Below are 19,048 nucleotides of genomic sequence, written 5' to 3'. Positions count from 1 at the left end.
TATGGTAGTTTTTTTTTTTGCTTTTCCAAATAAAACTTTTTTTTATTTTTGTCAGCAGTAAGCGTTTCTTTCCCCCCGCATAATCTGTCCTTTTCTCAGCCACCAATTTAGAGATTTTTTACATGCTTTTAATATAATTTTTTCTCCCAATGTTCTTAAAGTTTACTTAAGCTTGAAGAGATCTTACCTAAAGAAGATAGAGCTATTAATTATAGATTGCTGATTTTCCCCAGAATTGAATCAACGGCCATACTGTACTACCTGTTTATTCAGCAAGCTCAAGGCTCTTAAAATAAAGATAATAGGGGAATTTGAGGTTCTTGCTGGGTCCCCTTGCACAGTAAAAAAATTGAGGGGTGGTGCCTAGTGTCTAGTTCTCTTGAATACTTAACTTTTGCTCAGCTTTCTAGGTATATCACCATTTTATCTTTTTGTGTAGTGAACGTTGGTGTGTAATTGGCATTTGGACACTAGGCAGTCTGCGTGCTATATCTGGCCACAATCCTTAAACCACTATACCATCTAGCAGTAGAGATATTCAGTTGGGCAGAAGACAGCTTGGTGACATCTGCTCTCTTCATTCCAGGCAAACGGAATGTGCTTGCAGACAATCTGAGCAGAGTTACTCAAGCAAATCATCTAGTAGCCAACAAAGTCCTGACTTTGTAGGGTTCCCTGACTGTGGACCTGTTCGCAGTGGCCCTGAACTTCAGGCTCCCGCTGTACTGTTCCCCAGTCCGGATTCCCTGGCTCTTTAGCATGATGTCTTTCAATAGCGGTGGGAGAATATAGACGTGTACGCATTCTTCCCATTTTGTCTGATGAGAAAAGTCCTCAACCAGGTCAGAATAAGCAGGAACTTATCGATAACCCTAATAGTTCGGCTAAAGCATCATGCAGAATGGTTTCCAGACCTCCTGCAACTCGCCTCACGGAGATTCCAAGGGAACTCCCTCTACGTCATGACCTGCTCAAACAGCAACATGCCAACATCTTCCACACAGCTGTAGCTTTGCTTTGAATTCACACCTAGAGACTGTCTAGCACCTCCTCTCATAGAGAGGCTTTTTGCAACAAGTTGTGAAGAGGATGGCTGGACACCTCAGACTGGGTGTAGGATTTTTTTTTCTTTTCTATTATAGGTGTAAGATGGCCTCTAGTTCTCGTTAAGTATCTTTAGAAGAAATTGATGACATTTCATTTTGATCTGATTCATAATTTGGGTCAGATATAGATAAACCAAATGATCATGATTGTGATGATACCACTGATGAGTATAAATGAAGACGCTCCAGCAACATGCGCATCATCCCTAGTTGATGTGACAAATTCCTTATGCGGGAATAGAATGAATTATAATAACAATAATCCCACCAAATTAGATATTGTTTTTGATTACACAGCCCCTCATAAAATAATTAACTTTGAAAACTTGAATCCTTATGAGTGTTTCACAGGATTTTTTCCGGAAGAAAAAATTACGAACATGTTGCAAAAGAAACACATAAGTATTTTAAATCAATGATAGTTACAAAACAACCTTTTCTTAAAAGATCAAGATACCTCCAACGGCCAGATGTAACTGCTGATTATATAAAAGCTGTTGTTGCTATTGAAATAGCAATGGGTATACTTCATAAGTCAACGATTGAAAGTTACTTTAGTGAAAATAGCTTTTTATTTGATACTCCAGGATTCAGAGAAGTATTGTCTATGGACAAATACCAGTTGATTAGATCATCTATTCATTTTAGTGATAAAGATCAGAAAGATGAAAATGATAGGCTCTCTAAGATTAGGCCAATTTTAGATATGGTACAAGATTTATATGGAAAGTACTATGTTAGGAATAGAGATATGAATATTGATGAAAACATGATAAATTTTAAAGGTAGGTTATTTTTCAAACAATGTTTACTATCAAAGGCTTCAATTAAATGTGGAATAAAAGTATGGTCTATGACAGATGTTCATACTGGTTACCTACTTAAATTTTGTATGTATACTGGTGAAGACTCTGATCGTCAACCATCAGATGGGTTGGGTACTCACGTTGTTCTGTCTTTGTTAGATGGTTATGAAAACAAAGGTCACATTGTTTACATGGACAGCTTTCATAACAATGTATCCCTTTTTATCTTTGTTTTTAAAATATTTTATTTTAATTTTCATTACTACTTATATCGTTTATTTCTTTATTTCCTTTCCTCGCTGGGATATTTTCCCCTGTTGGAGCCCTTGGGCTTATAGCATCTTGCTTTTCCAACTAGGGTTGTAGCTTAGCTAGTAATAATAATAATAATAATACTTCAGAAAAAATAAAACTTTAGCTTGTGGGACAGTTAGGGTGAATAGCAAGGGTCTGCCAACTGATATGAATCAAATAACAGTTAAAAAGGGAGTTTTACCAGTAACATGGGTAAGGAATAATGGTAAAATGCTTGCTTGTTCTTGGCAAGACACAAGCAGGGTTAATTGGAACATTAGGAACATATACAGTAATGTTAAACTTTTTATCAGAAAAGGATGACAGAGAAATAGACTAGCTATTGTTCATGTGGAATACAATATGTATATGGGGCAGTTGATAAGTTTGATCTGCTTTGCTCAACATATCTTTACAAAAGAAAGTCGGAAGTGGTACCAACCCACTTGGCATTCTATTATTGAAGCAGCATTGGCAGACTCAAATATATGCTAAAACATTCAGAATCCCACTGCTAACCTGGATCAGACAAAATTCAAGGAAAAAATTAACAATAAGTTAGAAGGGTATAAAGGGAGCAAAACTTGAAGAAGGGGTAGGTTTTCAAATCCAATGGAATCAAGTTTAACTGAAAGGCATTTTCCAGCCAAATATGTTGACAAAAAATACAAACCCCAATGTATTGTATGCTCTATCTTGCCAAAGAATTGCTTGATGAAAGGTAAAGGCGAATGTAAAATAAAGCAAGCAACCTATTCTTGTTATCAATGTGTTGAAAAGCCCCCTCATTGTATCATTCCATGTTTTGAGACATTTCATAAAGTTTACAAAAAGCATTGCCAATGTAGAGAATAAATGTGAGTCATCAATAAATTGGTTAAAGGATTGTTGGTGAAATTAATAAAATCATCTTTAAAAATTAATTTTTGTGATTTTTCTTTATTTTTACCCTTTTATCAAAGAATTTTAAATATTTAACTTAGCCGGTGAATATATAATAGCTGCAACTCTGCGGCTCGACAGAAAACACACTAAAAAAACTCGCGAGCGATCGCTATGAAGGTTGCGGGTGTGCCCACCAGCGCCAACAGTCGGCCAGATACCACTCTTGCATGTAAACATACCCTTCAATTCTTCTCTGTCGACGTTGACGACAAGACGTATTCATACTCGCTGTAGAACCTGGAGTTTTCTCAGCATATTTGGTGAAGTACTTCATTTTGGTTTGAGCTTTCGCAGTACAGGTGTTTTATCTTCAACTTAAATCTTGAACTCGTTTTTGGATAGATTTAATTTTTGATGACTTTGGATTGTTTTTTGGACTTTCCTTGACTTTTAAATGGCCGACCCTTCCCTCAGTACGGAAGTGTGTTTAGGCTTTTAGCAATTATCTTATCACGTTATAAATTAATTATAGATTTTCCTCTATATATTTTATATCTCACCCGCCTTTATTAGGCATCTTCGATTAGCTTTCCATTTATAATAAACATCAAGATAAATTTTAATGATTTGTTTATATGCGACCTTTCCTGAGAGTAGGCGGTCCTAACTTGGAAACCGAAGTTAAACAACGTTGAGCCCTTTCAATCGTAAATAACTTTTACAGAGCTAATGGTTTAAAACTTATTAAATGAATATTTTTTAGTAGATATTTTATGAAAGATTTTCTTTGAATAGTCTTCGTACTGTTTCAAAGATGAACTAACGTTTAGTTTATTTATGCTACGCAGTTTGCGCTCTATCGTTACGATAGAGAGAGAGAGTATCACGGTTTCACTTTGCAGAAAGAGTAAATCGATTCTGACATTTTGTTCATTCTTCTTTCAAAGCTTAAATGTTTTAAATTCTATTTTAAAGGAACTTTTTAATTGAAAAACCTTTCAGTTTTTTTTTTCCTTTGGTCAAATAACTTGTTTTTTGACGAAACATAAGTGGGCTCTTCTCTTCGGTGCGAAATCAAGAGAGAGAGAGAGAGAGAGATACAGACGGAGGGAGAGAGAGGAGAGAGAACGTTCCGATCTTTATCTCGTCCCAAGCGAGTAACGTTGTTCTCGAGTTACTCTCGTCCCTAGTCTCTGTACGGGGAGAAAGGATAAAACGTTTTTAGTTTTTTTATTCTCGTCCCAAGGCACTGTACGGTGAGAGATTGAAAACGTAGTTTTGAATGAACTAGTGTTTAGTCTCTTCCCCAGCCACTGATCTTTTTATCTTAAAATATGTTTACTGTTTTTTTTTGCTGGTATTAATGTGCTTACATTATACGACTGATTTCGCAATTATAACCTTTTGATAGAGGGTAGAATTGCGTGCTTCAGGTAGAAATCAGTTTTATTCATACCTAATGTGAATTGTTAATAAATTCAATTTCAGTGAATTAAGTGGAAAACAGAAAATCGTAGTGATAAAGTGATATTGCGCAAAGTGTTATCAGTGTTGCGACCGAGGGTTCGTCTGTTCGTGCCTGTCGTTCGCCTAGTCCGGGACCTCTTGCAAGCTCCCAAGCCCAGGGGAGAAGTAATGTCGTACGACTTATGGGTTCGAGAGGCCTTGATCAGCGAACAGACGTTCCCTCTATGGTATCAGGTGTATCTTACCAAGATCACCCCTACCATAAGGCGAGAGAGACGATTTTCTCCTCGTCATCCGAAGGCTTTTCGCATAAGAAACCGTGGAACAAGGTTTCGAGGCCCTTTAAGCGAAAGTCAGTCCTTTCAGGACAGGTCCAGCGTCCTGGTTTTAACCATTAGGACAGCTCTGACCCTATGCAGTCATCGGAAGACTGCTCGCCGCCTAAACAAAAGCGTAACACAGACTCCGAGAGTCTTTTTGTAGGCAAGGTTTTGCAGTCACAGACGTTACCCTCGTCTCTTACCGCAACCATTCCCGTTGATCCTGAATGGGTTGTACGGCAAGACATGCAGAATAAGCTTGCCTCCCTTATGGAAGACTATTCTGCCGATAAGTCCGTTGAGCCTAGCCGTTTATCTCATCGAGATCCTGGCCTTCAGCCACCCTAACGTTCCTTTGTGCGTCCCGTTGACGTTGGCGTAGCCAAGTCACGTCAGTCAGGTTGTTTAGAACCACACTCGATGCGGTCTCGTGTGGATTTTCAGCCACATTTGGACGTTAGGCCACTTGCTGATGCTCCTGTTGACGTTCAGGACGTTCGCCAACAATCGGAGTTGACTTGTTTTGACGCTGAGCGTCAACCTCCGCATTCTAGAGTTGTTTTGACTGCTCAGACTAGGCGGTCAAAGCAGTCTCGAGTGGACGCTGTGCGTCCTCACGCACCTGTTGTTGTTGACAGTTCACAGACTGTCAAGCAGTTACATGACGTTGCGTCCTGGTCCGCTACTAATGCACCAGTGCGTGTGGACTCTGCTTGTAAAGCATTGCCACCACGGTAGGTCTCTCCCTTGCTTGAGACTCGGCTATTGTCGGACAAGGTTCCTTCAGATGAGGAAGTTGCTGTTCCCCCTCCTACTGATATTCCCTAGAGGACTCTGTCAGACGGAGAGGAGCCTAAAGCTGCTTAGCCCTCTATGGACTTTAAATAAATCATGCTGATTTTTAAGGATCTTTGTCCGGATCTTTTTGTAACTGCTGCTCCTCGTTCGCCTAAACGTCAGAGCTTACACTAGGCCTAGCTACTTCGAAGCCGTTGTTTTATAAGCTAGTGCTCTCTCGCTCTTCTAAGAGAGCTTTACGTTTGCTAGGCGACTGGTTTATCACCAGGAGGAGTTTGGGGGAGACAGCCTTTGCTTTCCCTACTTTTAAGCTGGCTTATAGAGCGAGAGTCTGATATGACACGAGAGAAGTTCTCGGCTTGGGAGTTCCTGCCTCTGCCCAGATAGACTTCTCAAACCTCATAGACTCTCCCTGGCGCCTGGCCATGAGACGCTCCAAGATTTTACAGGTCGACTTCAGAGCTATTTTCGAGCGTTTGAAGTTTTGCTGTACAATTATGTCATGCATAAACAAGGCTTTCAGGGATGGCTCCAATGATCTGACAGCCACGTTCTCTGCAGGAACAAGTCCCTCAGGGATGGCTCCAATGATCTGGCAGCCATGTTCACTGCAGGAGTACGTAAGAGGCAAGTGCGCTCAATGTGTTCATTGTCAAGACAAACTTCACGATGAAGTCTACCAGGCTGTCTTGACAGCATTTATGGAAGGTGACTGGATGGTCTCTCTCGACCTTCAGGAGGCATACTTCCACATTCCTATACACCCGGATTCCCAACGTTTCTGAGGTTTGTTTACAGGAATGTGGGGTACCAGTTTCGAGCCCTGTGCTTTGGCCTTAGTCCTGCGCCTCTCGTGTTTACGAGGCTCATGAGGAATGTGGCAAAATCCCTCCATCTATCGGGGATCCGAGCCTCCCTGTACTTGGACGACTGGCTTCTCAGAGCATCGTCCAGTCTTCGCTGTCTGCAGGATCTACATTGGACGTTGAGTCTGGCCAGGGAGTCGGGACTTTTGGTCAACCTAAAAGTCCCAACTGATCCCATCCCAGATTATTCTATATTTGGGGATGGAGATTCGCAGTCAAGCCCTGCTCGAAGTCCAACTAATGCTGAAAAGAAAACGTTTATTCAGTCAGGAGTTGGAACAGTCTCGTAGGGACTCTCTCATCCCTGGAGCAGTTTGTCTCACTAGGGAGACTACCCCTTCTGCCTCTCCGGTTCCATCTAGCCTCTCACTGGAACTAGGACAAGACATTAGAGACGGTATCATTCCCAGTCTCCGAACCAGTAAAGACATGCCTGAAATGGTGGGACAGCAATATCAGTCTGAGAGAGGGACTATCCCTAGCAGTCAAGAACCCAAACCACGTGTTGTCCTCAGACGCGTCGGATTTGGGTTGGGGTGCGACCCTGGACGGTCGGGAATGCTCGGGTCTGTGGACCTCAAGTCAGAAGAGCATGCACATCAACGGCAAGGAGCTATTAGCAGTCCACTTGGCCTTGATGATATTAGAAGGCTTCTTCAAAACTAAGTGGTAGAGGTCAACTCAGACAACACCACAACTTTGGCGTACATCTCCAAGCAAGGAGGCACACACTCCTTCACGCTGCTCGAGATCGCAAGGGACCTTCTCTTATGGTCAAGAATTCGAGGCATCTCCCTGTTGACGAGATTCATCCAGGGGGACTTGAACGTCTTGGCAGACTGTCTCAGTCGGAGGGGTCAGGTGATACCCACGGAATGGACCCTCCACAAGGACGTGGGCAAGAGTCTTTGGGCTACTTGGGGTCAACCCACCATAGACCTCTTTGCCTCCTCGTTGACCAAAAGGTTACCAATCTATTGCTCTCCAGTCCTAGATACAGAAGCAATCTACATAGACGCGTTTCTACTGGATTGGTCTTTTATGGACTTATATGCATTCCCACCATTCAAGATAATCAACAAGGTACTGCAGAAGTTCGCCTCTCACGAAGGGACAAGGTTGACGTTGGTTGCTACCCTCTGGCCCGCGAGAGAGTGGTTCACCGAGGTACTTCAATGGCTGGTAGACTTTCCAAGAAGTCTTCCTCTAAGGGTAGATCTGTTACGTCAGCCCCACGTAAAGAATGTCCATCAAAGCCTCCCCGCTCTTCGTCTGACTTCCTTCAGACTATCGAAAGACTCTCAAGAGCTAGAGGCTTTTCGAAGGAGGCAGTCAGTGCGATTGCAAGAGCTAGGAGAGCTTCTACCATTAGAGTATACCAGTCGAAGTGGGAAGTCTTTCGAGACTGGTGCAAGTCAGCATCTGTGTCCTCGTCCAGTACCTCTGTAGCCCAAATCGCAGATTTTCTTTTACATCTGAGAAAGGTTCGCTCCCTTTCAGCTCCCACGATTAAGGGCTACAGGAGCATGTTGGCTTCGGTCTTTCGACATAGAGGCTTAGATCTTTCCAACAATAAAGATCTCCAAGATCTCCTTAAGTCTTTCGAGACCTCTAAGGAACGTCGTTTGGCAACTCCTGGATGGAACTTAGACGTGGTCCTAAGGTTCCTCATGTCAGACAGGTTTGAGCCATTACATTCAGCCTCCCTGAAGGATCTCACCCTCAAGACACTTTTCCTAGTGTGCTTGGCTTCGGCTAAAAGGGTCAGTGAACTTCATGCCTTCAGTAAGAACATCGGCTTTTCTACAGAAAAAAGCCACTTGTTCACTTCAACTTGGTTTCCTGGCCAAAAAATGAACTGCCTTCTCGTCCTTGGCCTAAATCTTTTGATATTCCTTGCTTATCAGAGATCGTAGGCAACGAACTGGAAAGAGTATTATGTCCTGTTAGAGCTGTTAAGTTCGATTTAGCCCGTACTAAGTCATTACGAGGTAAATCTGAGGCATTATGGTGCTCAGTTAAGAAACCTTCATTGCCTATGTCAAAGAATGTTTTGTCATATTTTATCAGATTTTTTTAATACGAGAAGCTCATTCTCACTTGAATGAGAAAGACCGATGTTTGCTTAAGGTTAAGACGCACGAAGTTAGAGATATAGCAACCTCCGTGGCCTTCAAGCAAAATAAATCTCTGCAAAGTATTATGGACGCGACTTTTTGGAGAAGCAAGTCAGTGTTCGCGTCATTTTACTTAAAAGATGTCCAGACTCTTTACGGGGACTGCTACACACTGGGTCCATTCGTAGCAGCGAGTGCAGTAGTGGGTGAGGGTTCTACCACTACACTTCCCTAATTCCAATATCCTTTTAATCTGTCTCTTGAAATGTTTTTAATATTGTTTTATGGGTTGTTCGGAAGGCTAAGAAGCCTTTCGCATCCTGGTTGATTTGGCGGGTGGTCAAAGTCATTTCTTGAGAGCGCCCAGATTAGGGGTTTGATGAGGTCCTGTTGTATGGGTTGCAGCCCTTGATACTTCAGCTCCTGGGAGTCTTTCAGCATCCTAAGAGGATCGCTGGGCTCCGTGAGGAAGACAGACTTACAAGGCAGAGTAATCGTCTAAGTCAACTTCCTTACCAGGTACCTATATATTTTGGTTTTGTTATATTGATAACTGTCAAAATGAAAAAACTCTTAGCTTATACGCTGTAAACTTAATTAACTCTGGTCTCTACCCACCGCCTTGGGTGTGAATCAGCTATTATATATTCACCGGCTAAGTTAAATATTTAAAAATGATATTTTAATTATAAAATAAATTTTTGAATATACTTACCCGGTGAATATATAAATTAAAGACCCTCCCTTCCTCCCCAATAGAGACGCAGCGGGACGAGAAGAATTGAAGGGTTTGTTTACATGCAAGAGTGGTATCTGGCCGACAGTTGGCGCTGGTGGGCACACCCGCAACCTTCATAGCGATCGCTCGCGAGTTTTTTGAGTGTGTTTTCTGTCGAGCCGCAGAGTTGCAGCTATTATATATTCACCGGGTAAGTATATTCAAAAATTTATTTTATAATTAAAATATCATTTTAAGATATAATAAGATATACTCAAGTAGAAATATTGTTAAATTCTAAAAACAGAAAGGCTACAGAACACAAAACCAGTAGTTTCATTAAATTTTAAGCATTTTGAATTTTTTAGTGAAAATATACACAGCTGCGCAACATCGACATACAAATATCTGCACCGAAAGGGTTAAACTGAAAGGGGTAGATATATCCTCCTTGCTGAAATTTTCCTTACTCATATGGAGTTATGAGATTAATCGCCTCCAGTCTGAACTTAGACCTCCTCCTTGGAACATGGTTCGGGTCCTTCAGTGTCTGAAGGGTCCCCCATACGAACCATTATGCCAGGCAACAGACCACCACCTTACATGGAAAACTATTCCTATTCCCTTTGGCTTCAGCCAAGAAAGTCAGTGAGGTACATGGTTTATCTTCTGATGTCTCCCACTCAAGGAGATAGGGGAATCAATACTCAGCTTCATCCTTGAGTTTATTGCTAGAACTCAAATTCCGGGTGTTTGGGATCCTAGATTCCGTCCATTCTATATAGAGAGTCTGAGGTGTTACCTTAAAAGAACAGTAGCAGCTTGCCCCCCATGTGCCAGCACTGTTTGTCAGCATGGGGAAGATCTAAAGGAGGGTCATGAGGAATACAATTTCATCCTGGATCTGTAAGGTCATTGAGTTTGATCTCAATCCATACCCTCCTCCTCAAAAACAACCCAAAACCTCATGATGTCATGGGCATTGCAACATCCCTGGCGTTCAAGAAAAACTACTTTATGGCGTAGGTATTGCAACCAGGCGTATGGAAGCGTCAAATAACCTTCACCGACCACTACCTGCAAGACTTTACTCTCAGGGGCATGGATATGTTCTCCATTGTTCCTGTGGTGGCTGTACAACAGGTGGTCTAAAACACGTCAAGCTCCTTGATGGACGAGTAGCAGGGGGATTAGGGCTAAGGTTACCCAGGTTAGTCTTGAGTGAATGAGTAAAGAATGACTGGCTTCCTTCTTCCTTTCACTTTCTCTCCCTCCTTGGAGAATTCAGCACCACGGTACCCAGCATAGCTGACCTCACCTCTGCAGGTAAGACTCATTTCACTTCTGTATCCTAAGTATAGAAATAATGCTTGTTGCTTCCCCAATGCCCATGCGAGGGAGGTTATTGGGCAAAGTCTCAGTACTCTCAGATTCCTATGACTTGAAATCCTATTTATTAAGACCAGCTTCTGCAGGCCGCTAATTTTAGCGAGGACAGGAGAGAGAACCTCGGGTCAAATGCTAAAGCAAGAGATAAGTCATTCCTATAAATAGTGTTGGGTTTGTATTTGTGTAGGGACAAATGACACATTTGTAAGTAATTTGTATTTTTCCTAACATAAAAACCTGAATTTTCAATATTAAACTTAGCCGGTGATCATATAAGCTGTCAGCTCTGCTGCCCGACAGAAAAACCTAAGGACAAAATACGCCAGCGATCGCTATACAGGTGGGGGTGTACATCAACAGCGCCATCTGTCGAGCAGGTACTCAAGTACTCCATGTAAACACAGAATCAATTTTCTCTCTGTCGTGCCACCGGCAAGACCTACTAAATACGCTGTTGCTTACTGGATTGATTTTCACAGATTTTGGTGAAGTACTCATTTCTAGTTATTAGCTTTCGCTTTGCAGAGGTTATCTTCAATACTTCCTGGCATTCTTTGATTGAATTTTGGATTATTTGTTGACGACTTGGATAGATTTTGAATTCCCCTTTGACTAATTCAAGATGGCTGACCCTTCTCAAGTCCCTAAATACAGAAAGTGTAGTGCTAGGGACTGTTCAAGGCGTCTTCCGAAGGCCTCTATCGATCCGCACACCATTTGTTCCAATTGTCGGGGTAAAACCTGTCAATTGGAAGATCGATGTGAGGAATGCGTTGGGCTTTCGGAATTCGATTTTCTCGAATTCCTGAAATATTCACGTAGGCTAGAGAGAGATAGAGTCAGGAGAAGTTCATCTCGCTCCGTTGATTTTTCCTCTCCCCATGCCCCACAACCTATTCCTTCCCCTGTAGTGGTTGCTCCTGATCCCCCTTCTAGCACTCAACAACCTTCGATGGCGGATATGATGCGTGCCATCCAGGCTCTGGGTGAGAGAGTCGAGTCATTGGCGAGTGACCGTAATCAACTCATGGCAGACGTCAAGGAGTTGAAGGGTAAGAGTGCAGTGGGTAGTGACAAAGTGAGTGGTAGTGTTGTGGAAAGTGTTAGTGTTGCGCTTGAGGGTGCGTCTGTTCGTGCCTGTCGTCCTCCCAGTCCGGGACCTCTTGCAAGCTCCCAAGCCCAGGGGAGAAGCAATGTCGTACGACCAAAGGGTTCGACAAGCTTTAATCAGCGGACAGACGTTCCCTCCGTGGTTTCGGACGTATCTTGCCAAGATCGCCCCACCCACAAGAAGACGAGAGAGCCCATTTATTCCTCGTCTGCGGAAGATGTTTCTCGGAAGAAACAATGGACCAAGGTCTCACGACCTCTCAAACGCAAGGTCCCTTCCGCGCAAGTCCAACGGCCCAGTTGTAGCCACTGGGTCAGTTCGGACTCGCTGCAGTCTTCTGATGACTGCACACCTCCTAAGAGAGGCAAAGCGGTACCGCAACAGGCAGTAACACCGTCTGTTGCCGCACCTGCTACTGTAGACCCTAAGTGGGCTTTGCTGCAGACCATGCAGACACAGTTGTCATCTTTAATGCAGGACTTTCGTGCGGAGAAGGTTGACGCTGCACCCGTTAGCCTACAACCAACCACGGTTGTGCGTCCAGTTGAGGCTGAGGCTACCTTCTCCCGCACTCCAGCTGTGAGAGTCCCGCCACCCATGCGCACTGTGCCCTGCCAGCCGCATGTTGACCTTCGCCGACGCACGGAACCCTCCGTTGACGTTCGCGAGTTACAACAACAACAACCTAAGTTGTTTTGTTTTGACGCGGTGCGTCAACCTCCGCAACCCACTGTGGTTACCCCTACTCGCCCACAGCAGACTAGACAGTCGGGAGTAGACGCTTTGCGCCACCGCGCAGCTATGGTTGTTACCAGCTCACAGACTGACCAACAGTTCCATGACGTTGCGTCCAGTGCAGTCACGCATGCACCCGTGCTGCCGGACTCAGCTGACCAGCCAATGCCTACTCCTTTGCCGCTTCCTCCTCAGCATTCAGACGATGGACTCTCTGATGATGATGACGCTGCACACCTTGACGACCCGCACACGGACATCGACGAACCCAAGACCACGCCTCCCTCCTTGGACTTTAGGAAAGTACTTGCACTGTTCAAGGATATGTATCCCGATCAGTTTGTTTCTGCGGCCCCACGCTCACCTCCATCTGAGTTCGCTTTAGGCACGCAGTCATCCGCGCCTGCCTTTACGAAGCTCGTCCTCGCCCGCTCGTCCAAGAGAGCGTTAAGGGTGTTGGGAGATTGGATGCAGTCCAAAAAGCACCTTGGGAAGACAGCATTCTTGTTTCCCCCTGCGAAACTCGCTTCCAGATCGAGCGTCTGGTATGCCACGGGAGAAGTTCTCGGCTTGGGAGTTCCTGCCTCTGCCCAGGGCGACTTCTCAAGTCTAGTAGACTCTCCCCGCAGGCTGGCCATGAGACGCTCCATGATTTGTTGGACTCCTTCAGATTTAGATCATCTGATGAAAGGAGTGTTCAGAGCCTTCGAAGTGTTTAACTTTTTGGATTGGTGTTTGGGAGCGTTGAGCAGGAAGACCTCCCCTTCTGACAAGGAAACTTCCATGCTCATTATGTCCTGCATGGACAAGGCCATACGGGACGGTTCCAGTGAGCTTGCGGCTTCGTTCGTTTCCGGGGTCCTTAAGAAACGGGAAAACCTTTGCTCCTTCTTGTCAGCTGGAGTAACACAATGTCAGAAATCGGAGCTTATGTTTGCTCCTCTCTCGAAGTGCCTTTTCCCAGAGGAGTTGATCAAGGAGATTGCTGCCTCCTTGATTCAAAAAGACACGCATGACCTGGTTGCTTCATCCGCACGCAAAGCCACCCCTTTGCCTACCGTGTCTAGACCCAGGATGGATACTCCAGCGTCAAGATTTATTCCGCCCTTTCGTGGCAGAGCCACCAGCAGAGGAGGTGCTCGTGCCGAAGGGAAACGTGGGAGCAAGAAGAAAGGTACCAAGTCCTTAAGAGGCAGAGTCTGACTGCCTCCTTCTTCAGACAGCAGTGGGAGCCAGACTCAAGAACTATTGGCAGTCCTGGGAGAACAGGGGCGCAGATGCACAATCTGTGAAGTTGCTCAGAGAAGGGTACAAGATCCCATTCTTTCGCAAGCCCCCTCTAGCAACGACTCCCATCGACCTCTCTCCCAGGTACAGAGAGGAGGACAAGAGACTAGCGTTGAAGCAAGAGGTGTCTCTCTTACTAGAAAAGGGAGCGGTAGTCAAAGTCCGGGACCATCAATCCCCGGGCTTCTACAACCGTCTCTTCTTAGTGGTAAAGAAGACAGGAGGGTGGAGACCGGTGCTAGACGTCAGTGCTCTGAATGTCTTTGTCACAAAGCAGACGTTCGCCATGGAGACGACAAAGTCTGTTCTAGCAGCGGTCAGGAAGGAAGACTGGATGGTCTCTTTAGACCTCAAGGACGCTTACTTTCACGTCCCCATCCACCCAGATTCCCAACCTTTTCTAAGGTTCGTTTACGGGAAGGTTGTCTACCAATTTCAAGCCCTGTGCTTTGGCCTAAGCACGGCGCCTCTTGTCTTTACGAAACTGATGAGGAATATTGCCAAATTCCTGCATTTAGCAGACATCAGAGCCTCCCTCTATTTGGACGACTGGCTTTTAAGAGCTTCGTCCAGTCGTCGCTGTCTGGAGAATCTAAAGTGGACTCTAGATCTGACCAAGGAATTGGGTCTCCTGGTCAATATGGAAAAGTCCCAACTGGTCCCATCCCAAACTATAGTGTACCTAGGGATGGAGATTCACAGTCAAGCTTTTCGGGCTTTTCCGTCGGCCCCCAGAATAAGTCAAGCCCAAGGATGCATCCAGAACATGCTAATGAAGGACCGATGTTCAGTCAGACAGTGGATGAGTCTGATAGGGACGCTTTCATCACTGGATCAGTTCATTGCGTTAGGGAGACTGCACCTCCGTCCCCTTCAATTTCACCTGGCTGTTCACTGGAGAAAGGACAAGACGCTAGAAGCGGTCTCGATCCCTATTTCCGAGAAGATGAAGTCATCACTGACCTGGTGGAAGGACAACATCAACCTCAGAGAGGGTCTGCCCCTGACTGTTCAGACCCCCAACCACGTTCTCTTCTCGGACGCATCGGACACGGGCTGGGGTGCGACATTAGACGGTCGGGAATGCTCGGGCACCTGGAACTCGGAGCAAAGAGCGTTACATATCAACTGCAAGGAGCTACTGGCAGTTCATCTGGCCTTGAAAAGCTTCAAGTCCCTCCTTCTAGGCAAGGTGGTGGAGGTGAACTCCGACAACACCACGGCCTTGGCGTACATCTCCAAGCAAGGAGGGACCCATTCTATGAAGTTGTACGAGATCGCAAGGGACCTCCTCACCTGGTCAAGAGATCTAAACCTGTCTCTAGTAACGAGGTTCATTCAAGGCAACATGAATGTCATGGCGGACCGCCTCAGTCGGAAGGGTCAAATCATCCCAACAGAATGGACCCTTCACAAGAATGTATGCAAGAGACTTTGGGCCACATGGGGCCAACCTACCATAGATCTCTTTGCAACCTCAATGACCAAGAGGCTCCCAAATTATTGCTCGCCAATCCCGGACCCAGCAGCAGTTCATATAGATGCTTTTCTACTGGATTGGTCCCATCTAGACCTTTATGCATTCCCCCCGTTCAAGATTGTCAACAAGGTACTGCAGAAGTTCGCCTCTCACGAAGGGACAAGGTTGACGTTGGTTGCTCCCCTCTGGCCCGCGAGAGAATGGTTCACCGAGGTACTGCAATGGCTGGTGGACGTTCCCAGAACTCTTCCGCTAAGAGTGGACCTTCTACGTCAGCCACACGTAAAGAAGGTACACCCAAGCCTCCACGCTCTTCGTCTGACTGCCTTCAGACTATCGAAAGACTCTCGAGAGCTAGAGGCTTTTCGAAGGAGGCAGCCAGGGCGATTGCTAGAGCAAGGAGGACATCCACTCTTAGAGTCTACCAGTCGAAGTGGGAAGTCTTCCGAAGCTGGTGCAAGTCGGTATCAGTATCCTCAACCAGTACCTCTGTAACTCAAATAGCTGACTTCCTTTTATACCTGAGGAAGGAAAGATCTCTTTCAGCTCCCACGATCAAGGGTTACAGAAGCATGTTGGCAGCAGTCTTCCGTCACAGAGGCTTAGATCTTTCCAACAACAAAGATCTACAGGACCTCCTTAAGTCTTTTGAGACCTCGAAGGAGCGTCGTTTGGCCACACCAGGTTGGAATTTAGACGTGGTACTAAGATTCTTAAGTCTTTTGAGACCTCGAAGGAGCGTCGTTTGGCCACACCAGGTTGGAATTTAGACGTGGTACTAAGATTCCTTATGTCAGAAAGGTTCGAGCCGCTACAATCAGCCTCCTTTAAAGATCTCACTTTAAAGACTCTTTTCCTCGTCTGCTTAGCTACAGCTAAAAGAGTCAGTGAGATACACGCCTTCAGCAGGAACATCGGATTTTCATCTGAAACGGCTACATGTTCTTTGCAGCTTGGTTTTCTAGCCAAAAACGAACTACCTTCTCGTCCTTGGCCGAAATCGTTCGATATTCCAAGCCTTTCTAATTTGGTTGGAAATGAAGTAGAAAGAGTCTTGTGCCCTGTTAGAGCTCTTAAGTTCTATTTAAAACGAACTAAACCTTTACGAGGACAGTCAGAAGCTTTATGGTGTGCTATTAAGAAACCTTCTTTACCTATGTCGAAGAATGCAGTTTCCTATTATATTAGACTGTTGATACGAGAAGCTCATTCCCATCTGAATGAGGAAGACCATGCTTTGCTGAAGGTAAGGACACATGAAGTTAGAGCTGTCGCAACTTCAGTGGCCTTCAAACAAAACAGATCTCTGCAGAGTATAATGGACGCAACCTATTGGAGAAGCAAGTCAGTGTTCGCGTCTTTTTATCTTAAAGATGTCCAGTCTCTTTACGAGAACTGCTACACCCTGGGACCATTCGTAGCAGCGAGTGCAGTAGTGGGTGAGGGCTCAACCACTACATTCCCCTAATTCCATAACCTTTTTTAATCTTTCTCTTGAAATGTTTTTTATTGTTGTTTTTGGGTTGTCCGGAAGGCTAAGAAGCCTTTCGCATCCTGGTTGATTTGGCGGGTGGTCAAATTCTTTTCTTGAGAAGCGCCTAGATTAGAGGTTTTGATGAGGTCCTTTAGTATGGGTTGCAACCCTTGATACTTCAGCTCCTAGGAGTCGCTCAGCATCCTATGAGGATCGCGAGGCTCAGTAAGGAAGACGTACTTAAAAAGGCAGAGTAATTGTTCAAGTCGACTTCCTTACCAGGTACTTATTTATTTTATGTTTGTTATTTTGAATAACTACTAAAATGAAATACAAAATACTTAGCTCTTAATAATGTAAACATGTAATGCTGGTCTCTACCCACCCCCCTGGGTGTGAATCAGCTTATATGATCACCGGCTAAGTTTAATATTGAAAAATGTTATTTTTATTAATAAAATAAATTTTTGAATATACTTACCCGGTGATCATATATTAAAGGACCCTCCCTTCCTCCCCAATAGAGACCCAGTGGACCGAGGAGAAAATTGGTTCTGTGTTTACATGGAGTACTTGAGTACCTGCTCGACAGATGGCGCTGTTGATGTACACCCCCACCTGTATAGCGATCGCTGGCGTATTTTGTCCTTAGGTTTTTCTGTCGGGCAGCAGAGCTGACAGCTTATATGATCACCGGGTAAGTATATTCAAAAATTTATTTTATTAATAAAAATAACATGTTATAGATACAAATTGGCCTGCCATCCTTGTCCCCCAAGAAGTCTTGCCAGAAAGCTAAGTAGTTGCTCAGCCCAGGTGTGTGAGTGAGCCGGGTACCCAGATACCCCCATCCCCTACCCACTACCCTCTAACTAGCGGTTGGGGTGGTTATCCCTCTCTAAAATTATCATGGCTCGTCTTTCAGCTTCATCAAAAGGATATCCCTATAAATATGAAAAATAGAAATTACCTACAAATTTGTCATTTTAGGGAATGGCGAGTATTTATGAAGTGCATGTACTATAACAAAAAGGAAATATTTTTTAGCCATTCAAATACTTTCTAATAGTAACCTCCATTATAGAATTGTTATTTAACATTTGGTTATGATATAGAGATTTTGTTCATGCAGTATAATATTATTCATAGTAAGTGCATTTTAACTAGTTTGTAAACATTTGTTTTACATATTTGGGCTATTACTTTCAAGTGCCCATGATACCATATCTGAATGAATTATTTTTATTTTTCAGGAAGTGGCTTCGATGGAAATATGACTTAGTTGTACTCACATTTCAAGTGATATTCTATAATGAGTTCATGAATAGTAGCTATATGTTGGAAGTCTTAATGGAACCAATGGTTTGGATTGTTGATCATTTCACCAAAGCTTTGGGGCCTGTGAGTAATGGTAGTTTAGTACTTTGGATTTTTTTTTTTTTTTTGCATAAAAACTAAATGATCATTATTGGATAGAGTTGTCCAATTATTTATTATAAACATATGCTCAGTGTGCTAATAAGTTCTTCAGATGCCTGTCTAGAAATTGTTCATATTGTAAGTAAGTCATAAGGCACATGAATAAAATGCTTGTACTGTAGTTTTAAACTAATAAGTATACTTTACAAAGCTCTATTTCTCTAGATTTTTTCATAATTCTTAATACTTTGTTCTTTCTAGATATTGGTTGGTGGAGTCGTAATCCTGACCAGCACCATTGTCTATATTGTTTACTGGATTGGGTTACCTTACTATTGGAACAAATCAAAGCTATTCACATCATTTCTTATGGTCTTAGGTCATTGGTTGTTGATAAATGTTGTCTTCCATTTCTTTATGGCCGCCTACACAGATCCTGGCACACCTCCTCAGGTAAGAGGTTCAAGCTTTTTTGCTTACATCGATGACCTTAGGAGCAAAAGAAAATGAATAAACAAGTATCTAATTAATGTGTAATATATATTTGTTCCAACACGGAGTACTTACCTCGAACTACTTTCTTAGGAGTATCTGGGATCTCCTCCCTATCCGACCAAGAATTTTGCGCAGTCCCCCCTATCTCCGTTTTCCCTTGTCGGATCCCTCCGTGGCGGATGGATACGTGCCCTAAGGCGACCCGGGGTCAGCGTGTGGGTGCGCTACCGGGTCTTTGTCGTCAGTAAGCATCTGGTCACGGCGTAGATAACATCTCGCCG

The 19,048-nt window shown here is 44.0% G+C and overlaps 2 protein-coding genes and 1 pseudogene across 2 annotated transcripts in view; all 3 read left to right on the top strand.

The window, feature by feature from the left end:
* Positions 1-19,048, top strand: part of LOC137653569 (palmitoyltransferase ZDHHC16) — a 157,499-nt gene that overhangs the window by 44,907 nt on the left and 93,544 nt on the right. The window contains exons 3-4 of the mRNA XM_068387079.1: positions 18,107-18,254; positions 18,534-18,725. Of these exons, the coding sequence (XP_068243180.1) occupies positions 18,107-18,254; positions 18,534-18,725 (340 nt within the window). The remainder of the gene's footprint in view (positions 1-18,106; positions 18,255-18,533; positions 18,726-19,048) is intronic.
* Positions 1,150-10,029, top strand: LOC137653827 (piggyBac transposable element-derived protein 4-like; annotated as a pseudogene).
* Positions 13,947-17,307, top strand: LOC137653186 (uncharacterized). The gene is made up of 2 exons (XM_068386567.1): positions 13,947-16,063; positions 16,138-17,307. Exons 1-2 carry the CDS (start codon positions 14,653-14,655, stop codon positions 16,845-16,847), a joined length of 2,121 nt encoding a protein of 706 aa, XP_068242668.1. The 5' UTR covers positions 13,947-14,652; the 3' UTR covers positions 16,848-17,307.

This window comes from Palaemon carinicauda, chromosome 14, assembly GCF_036898095.1.
Source record: "Palaemon carinicauda isolate YSFRI2023 chromosome 14, ASM3689809v2, whole genome shotgun sequence".
NCBI classification, from domain to species: Eukaryota; Metazoa; Arthropoda; class Malacostraca; order Decapoda; family Palaemonidae; genus Palaemon; species Palaemon carinicauda.
Note: the sequence above shows the minus strand (reverse complement) of the source record. Positions and strands in the feature narration are given on the sequence as shown.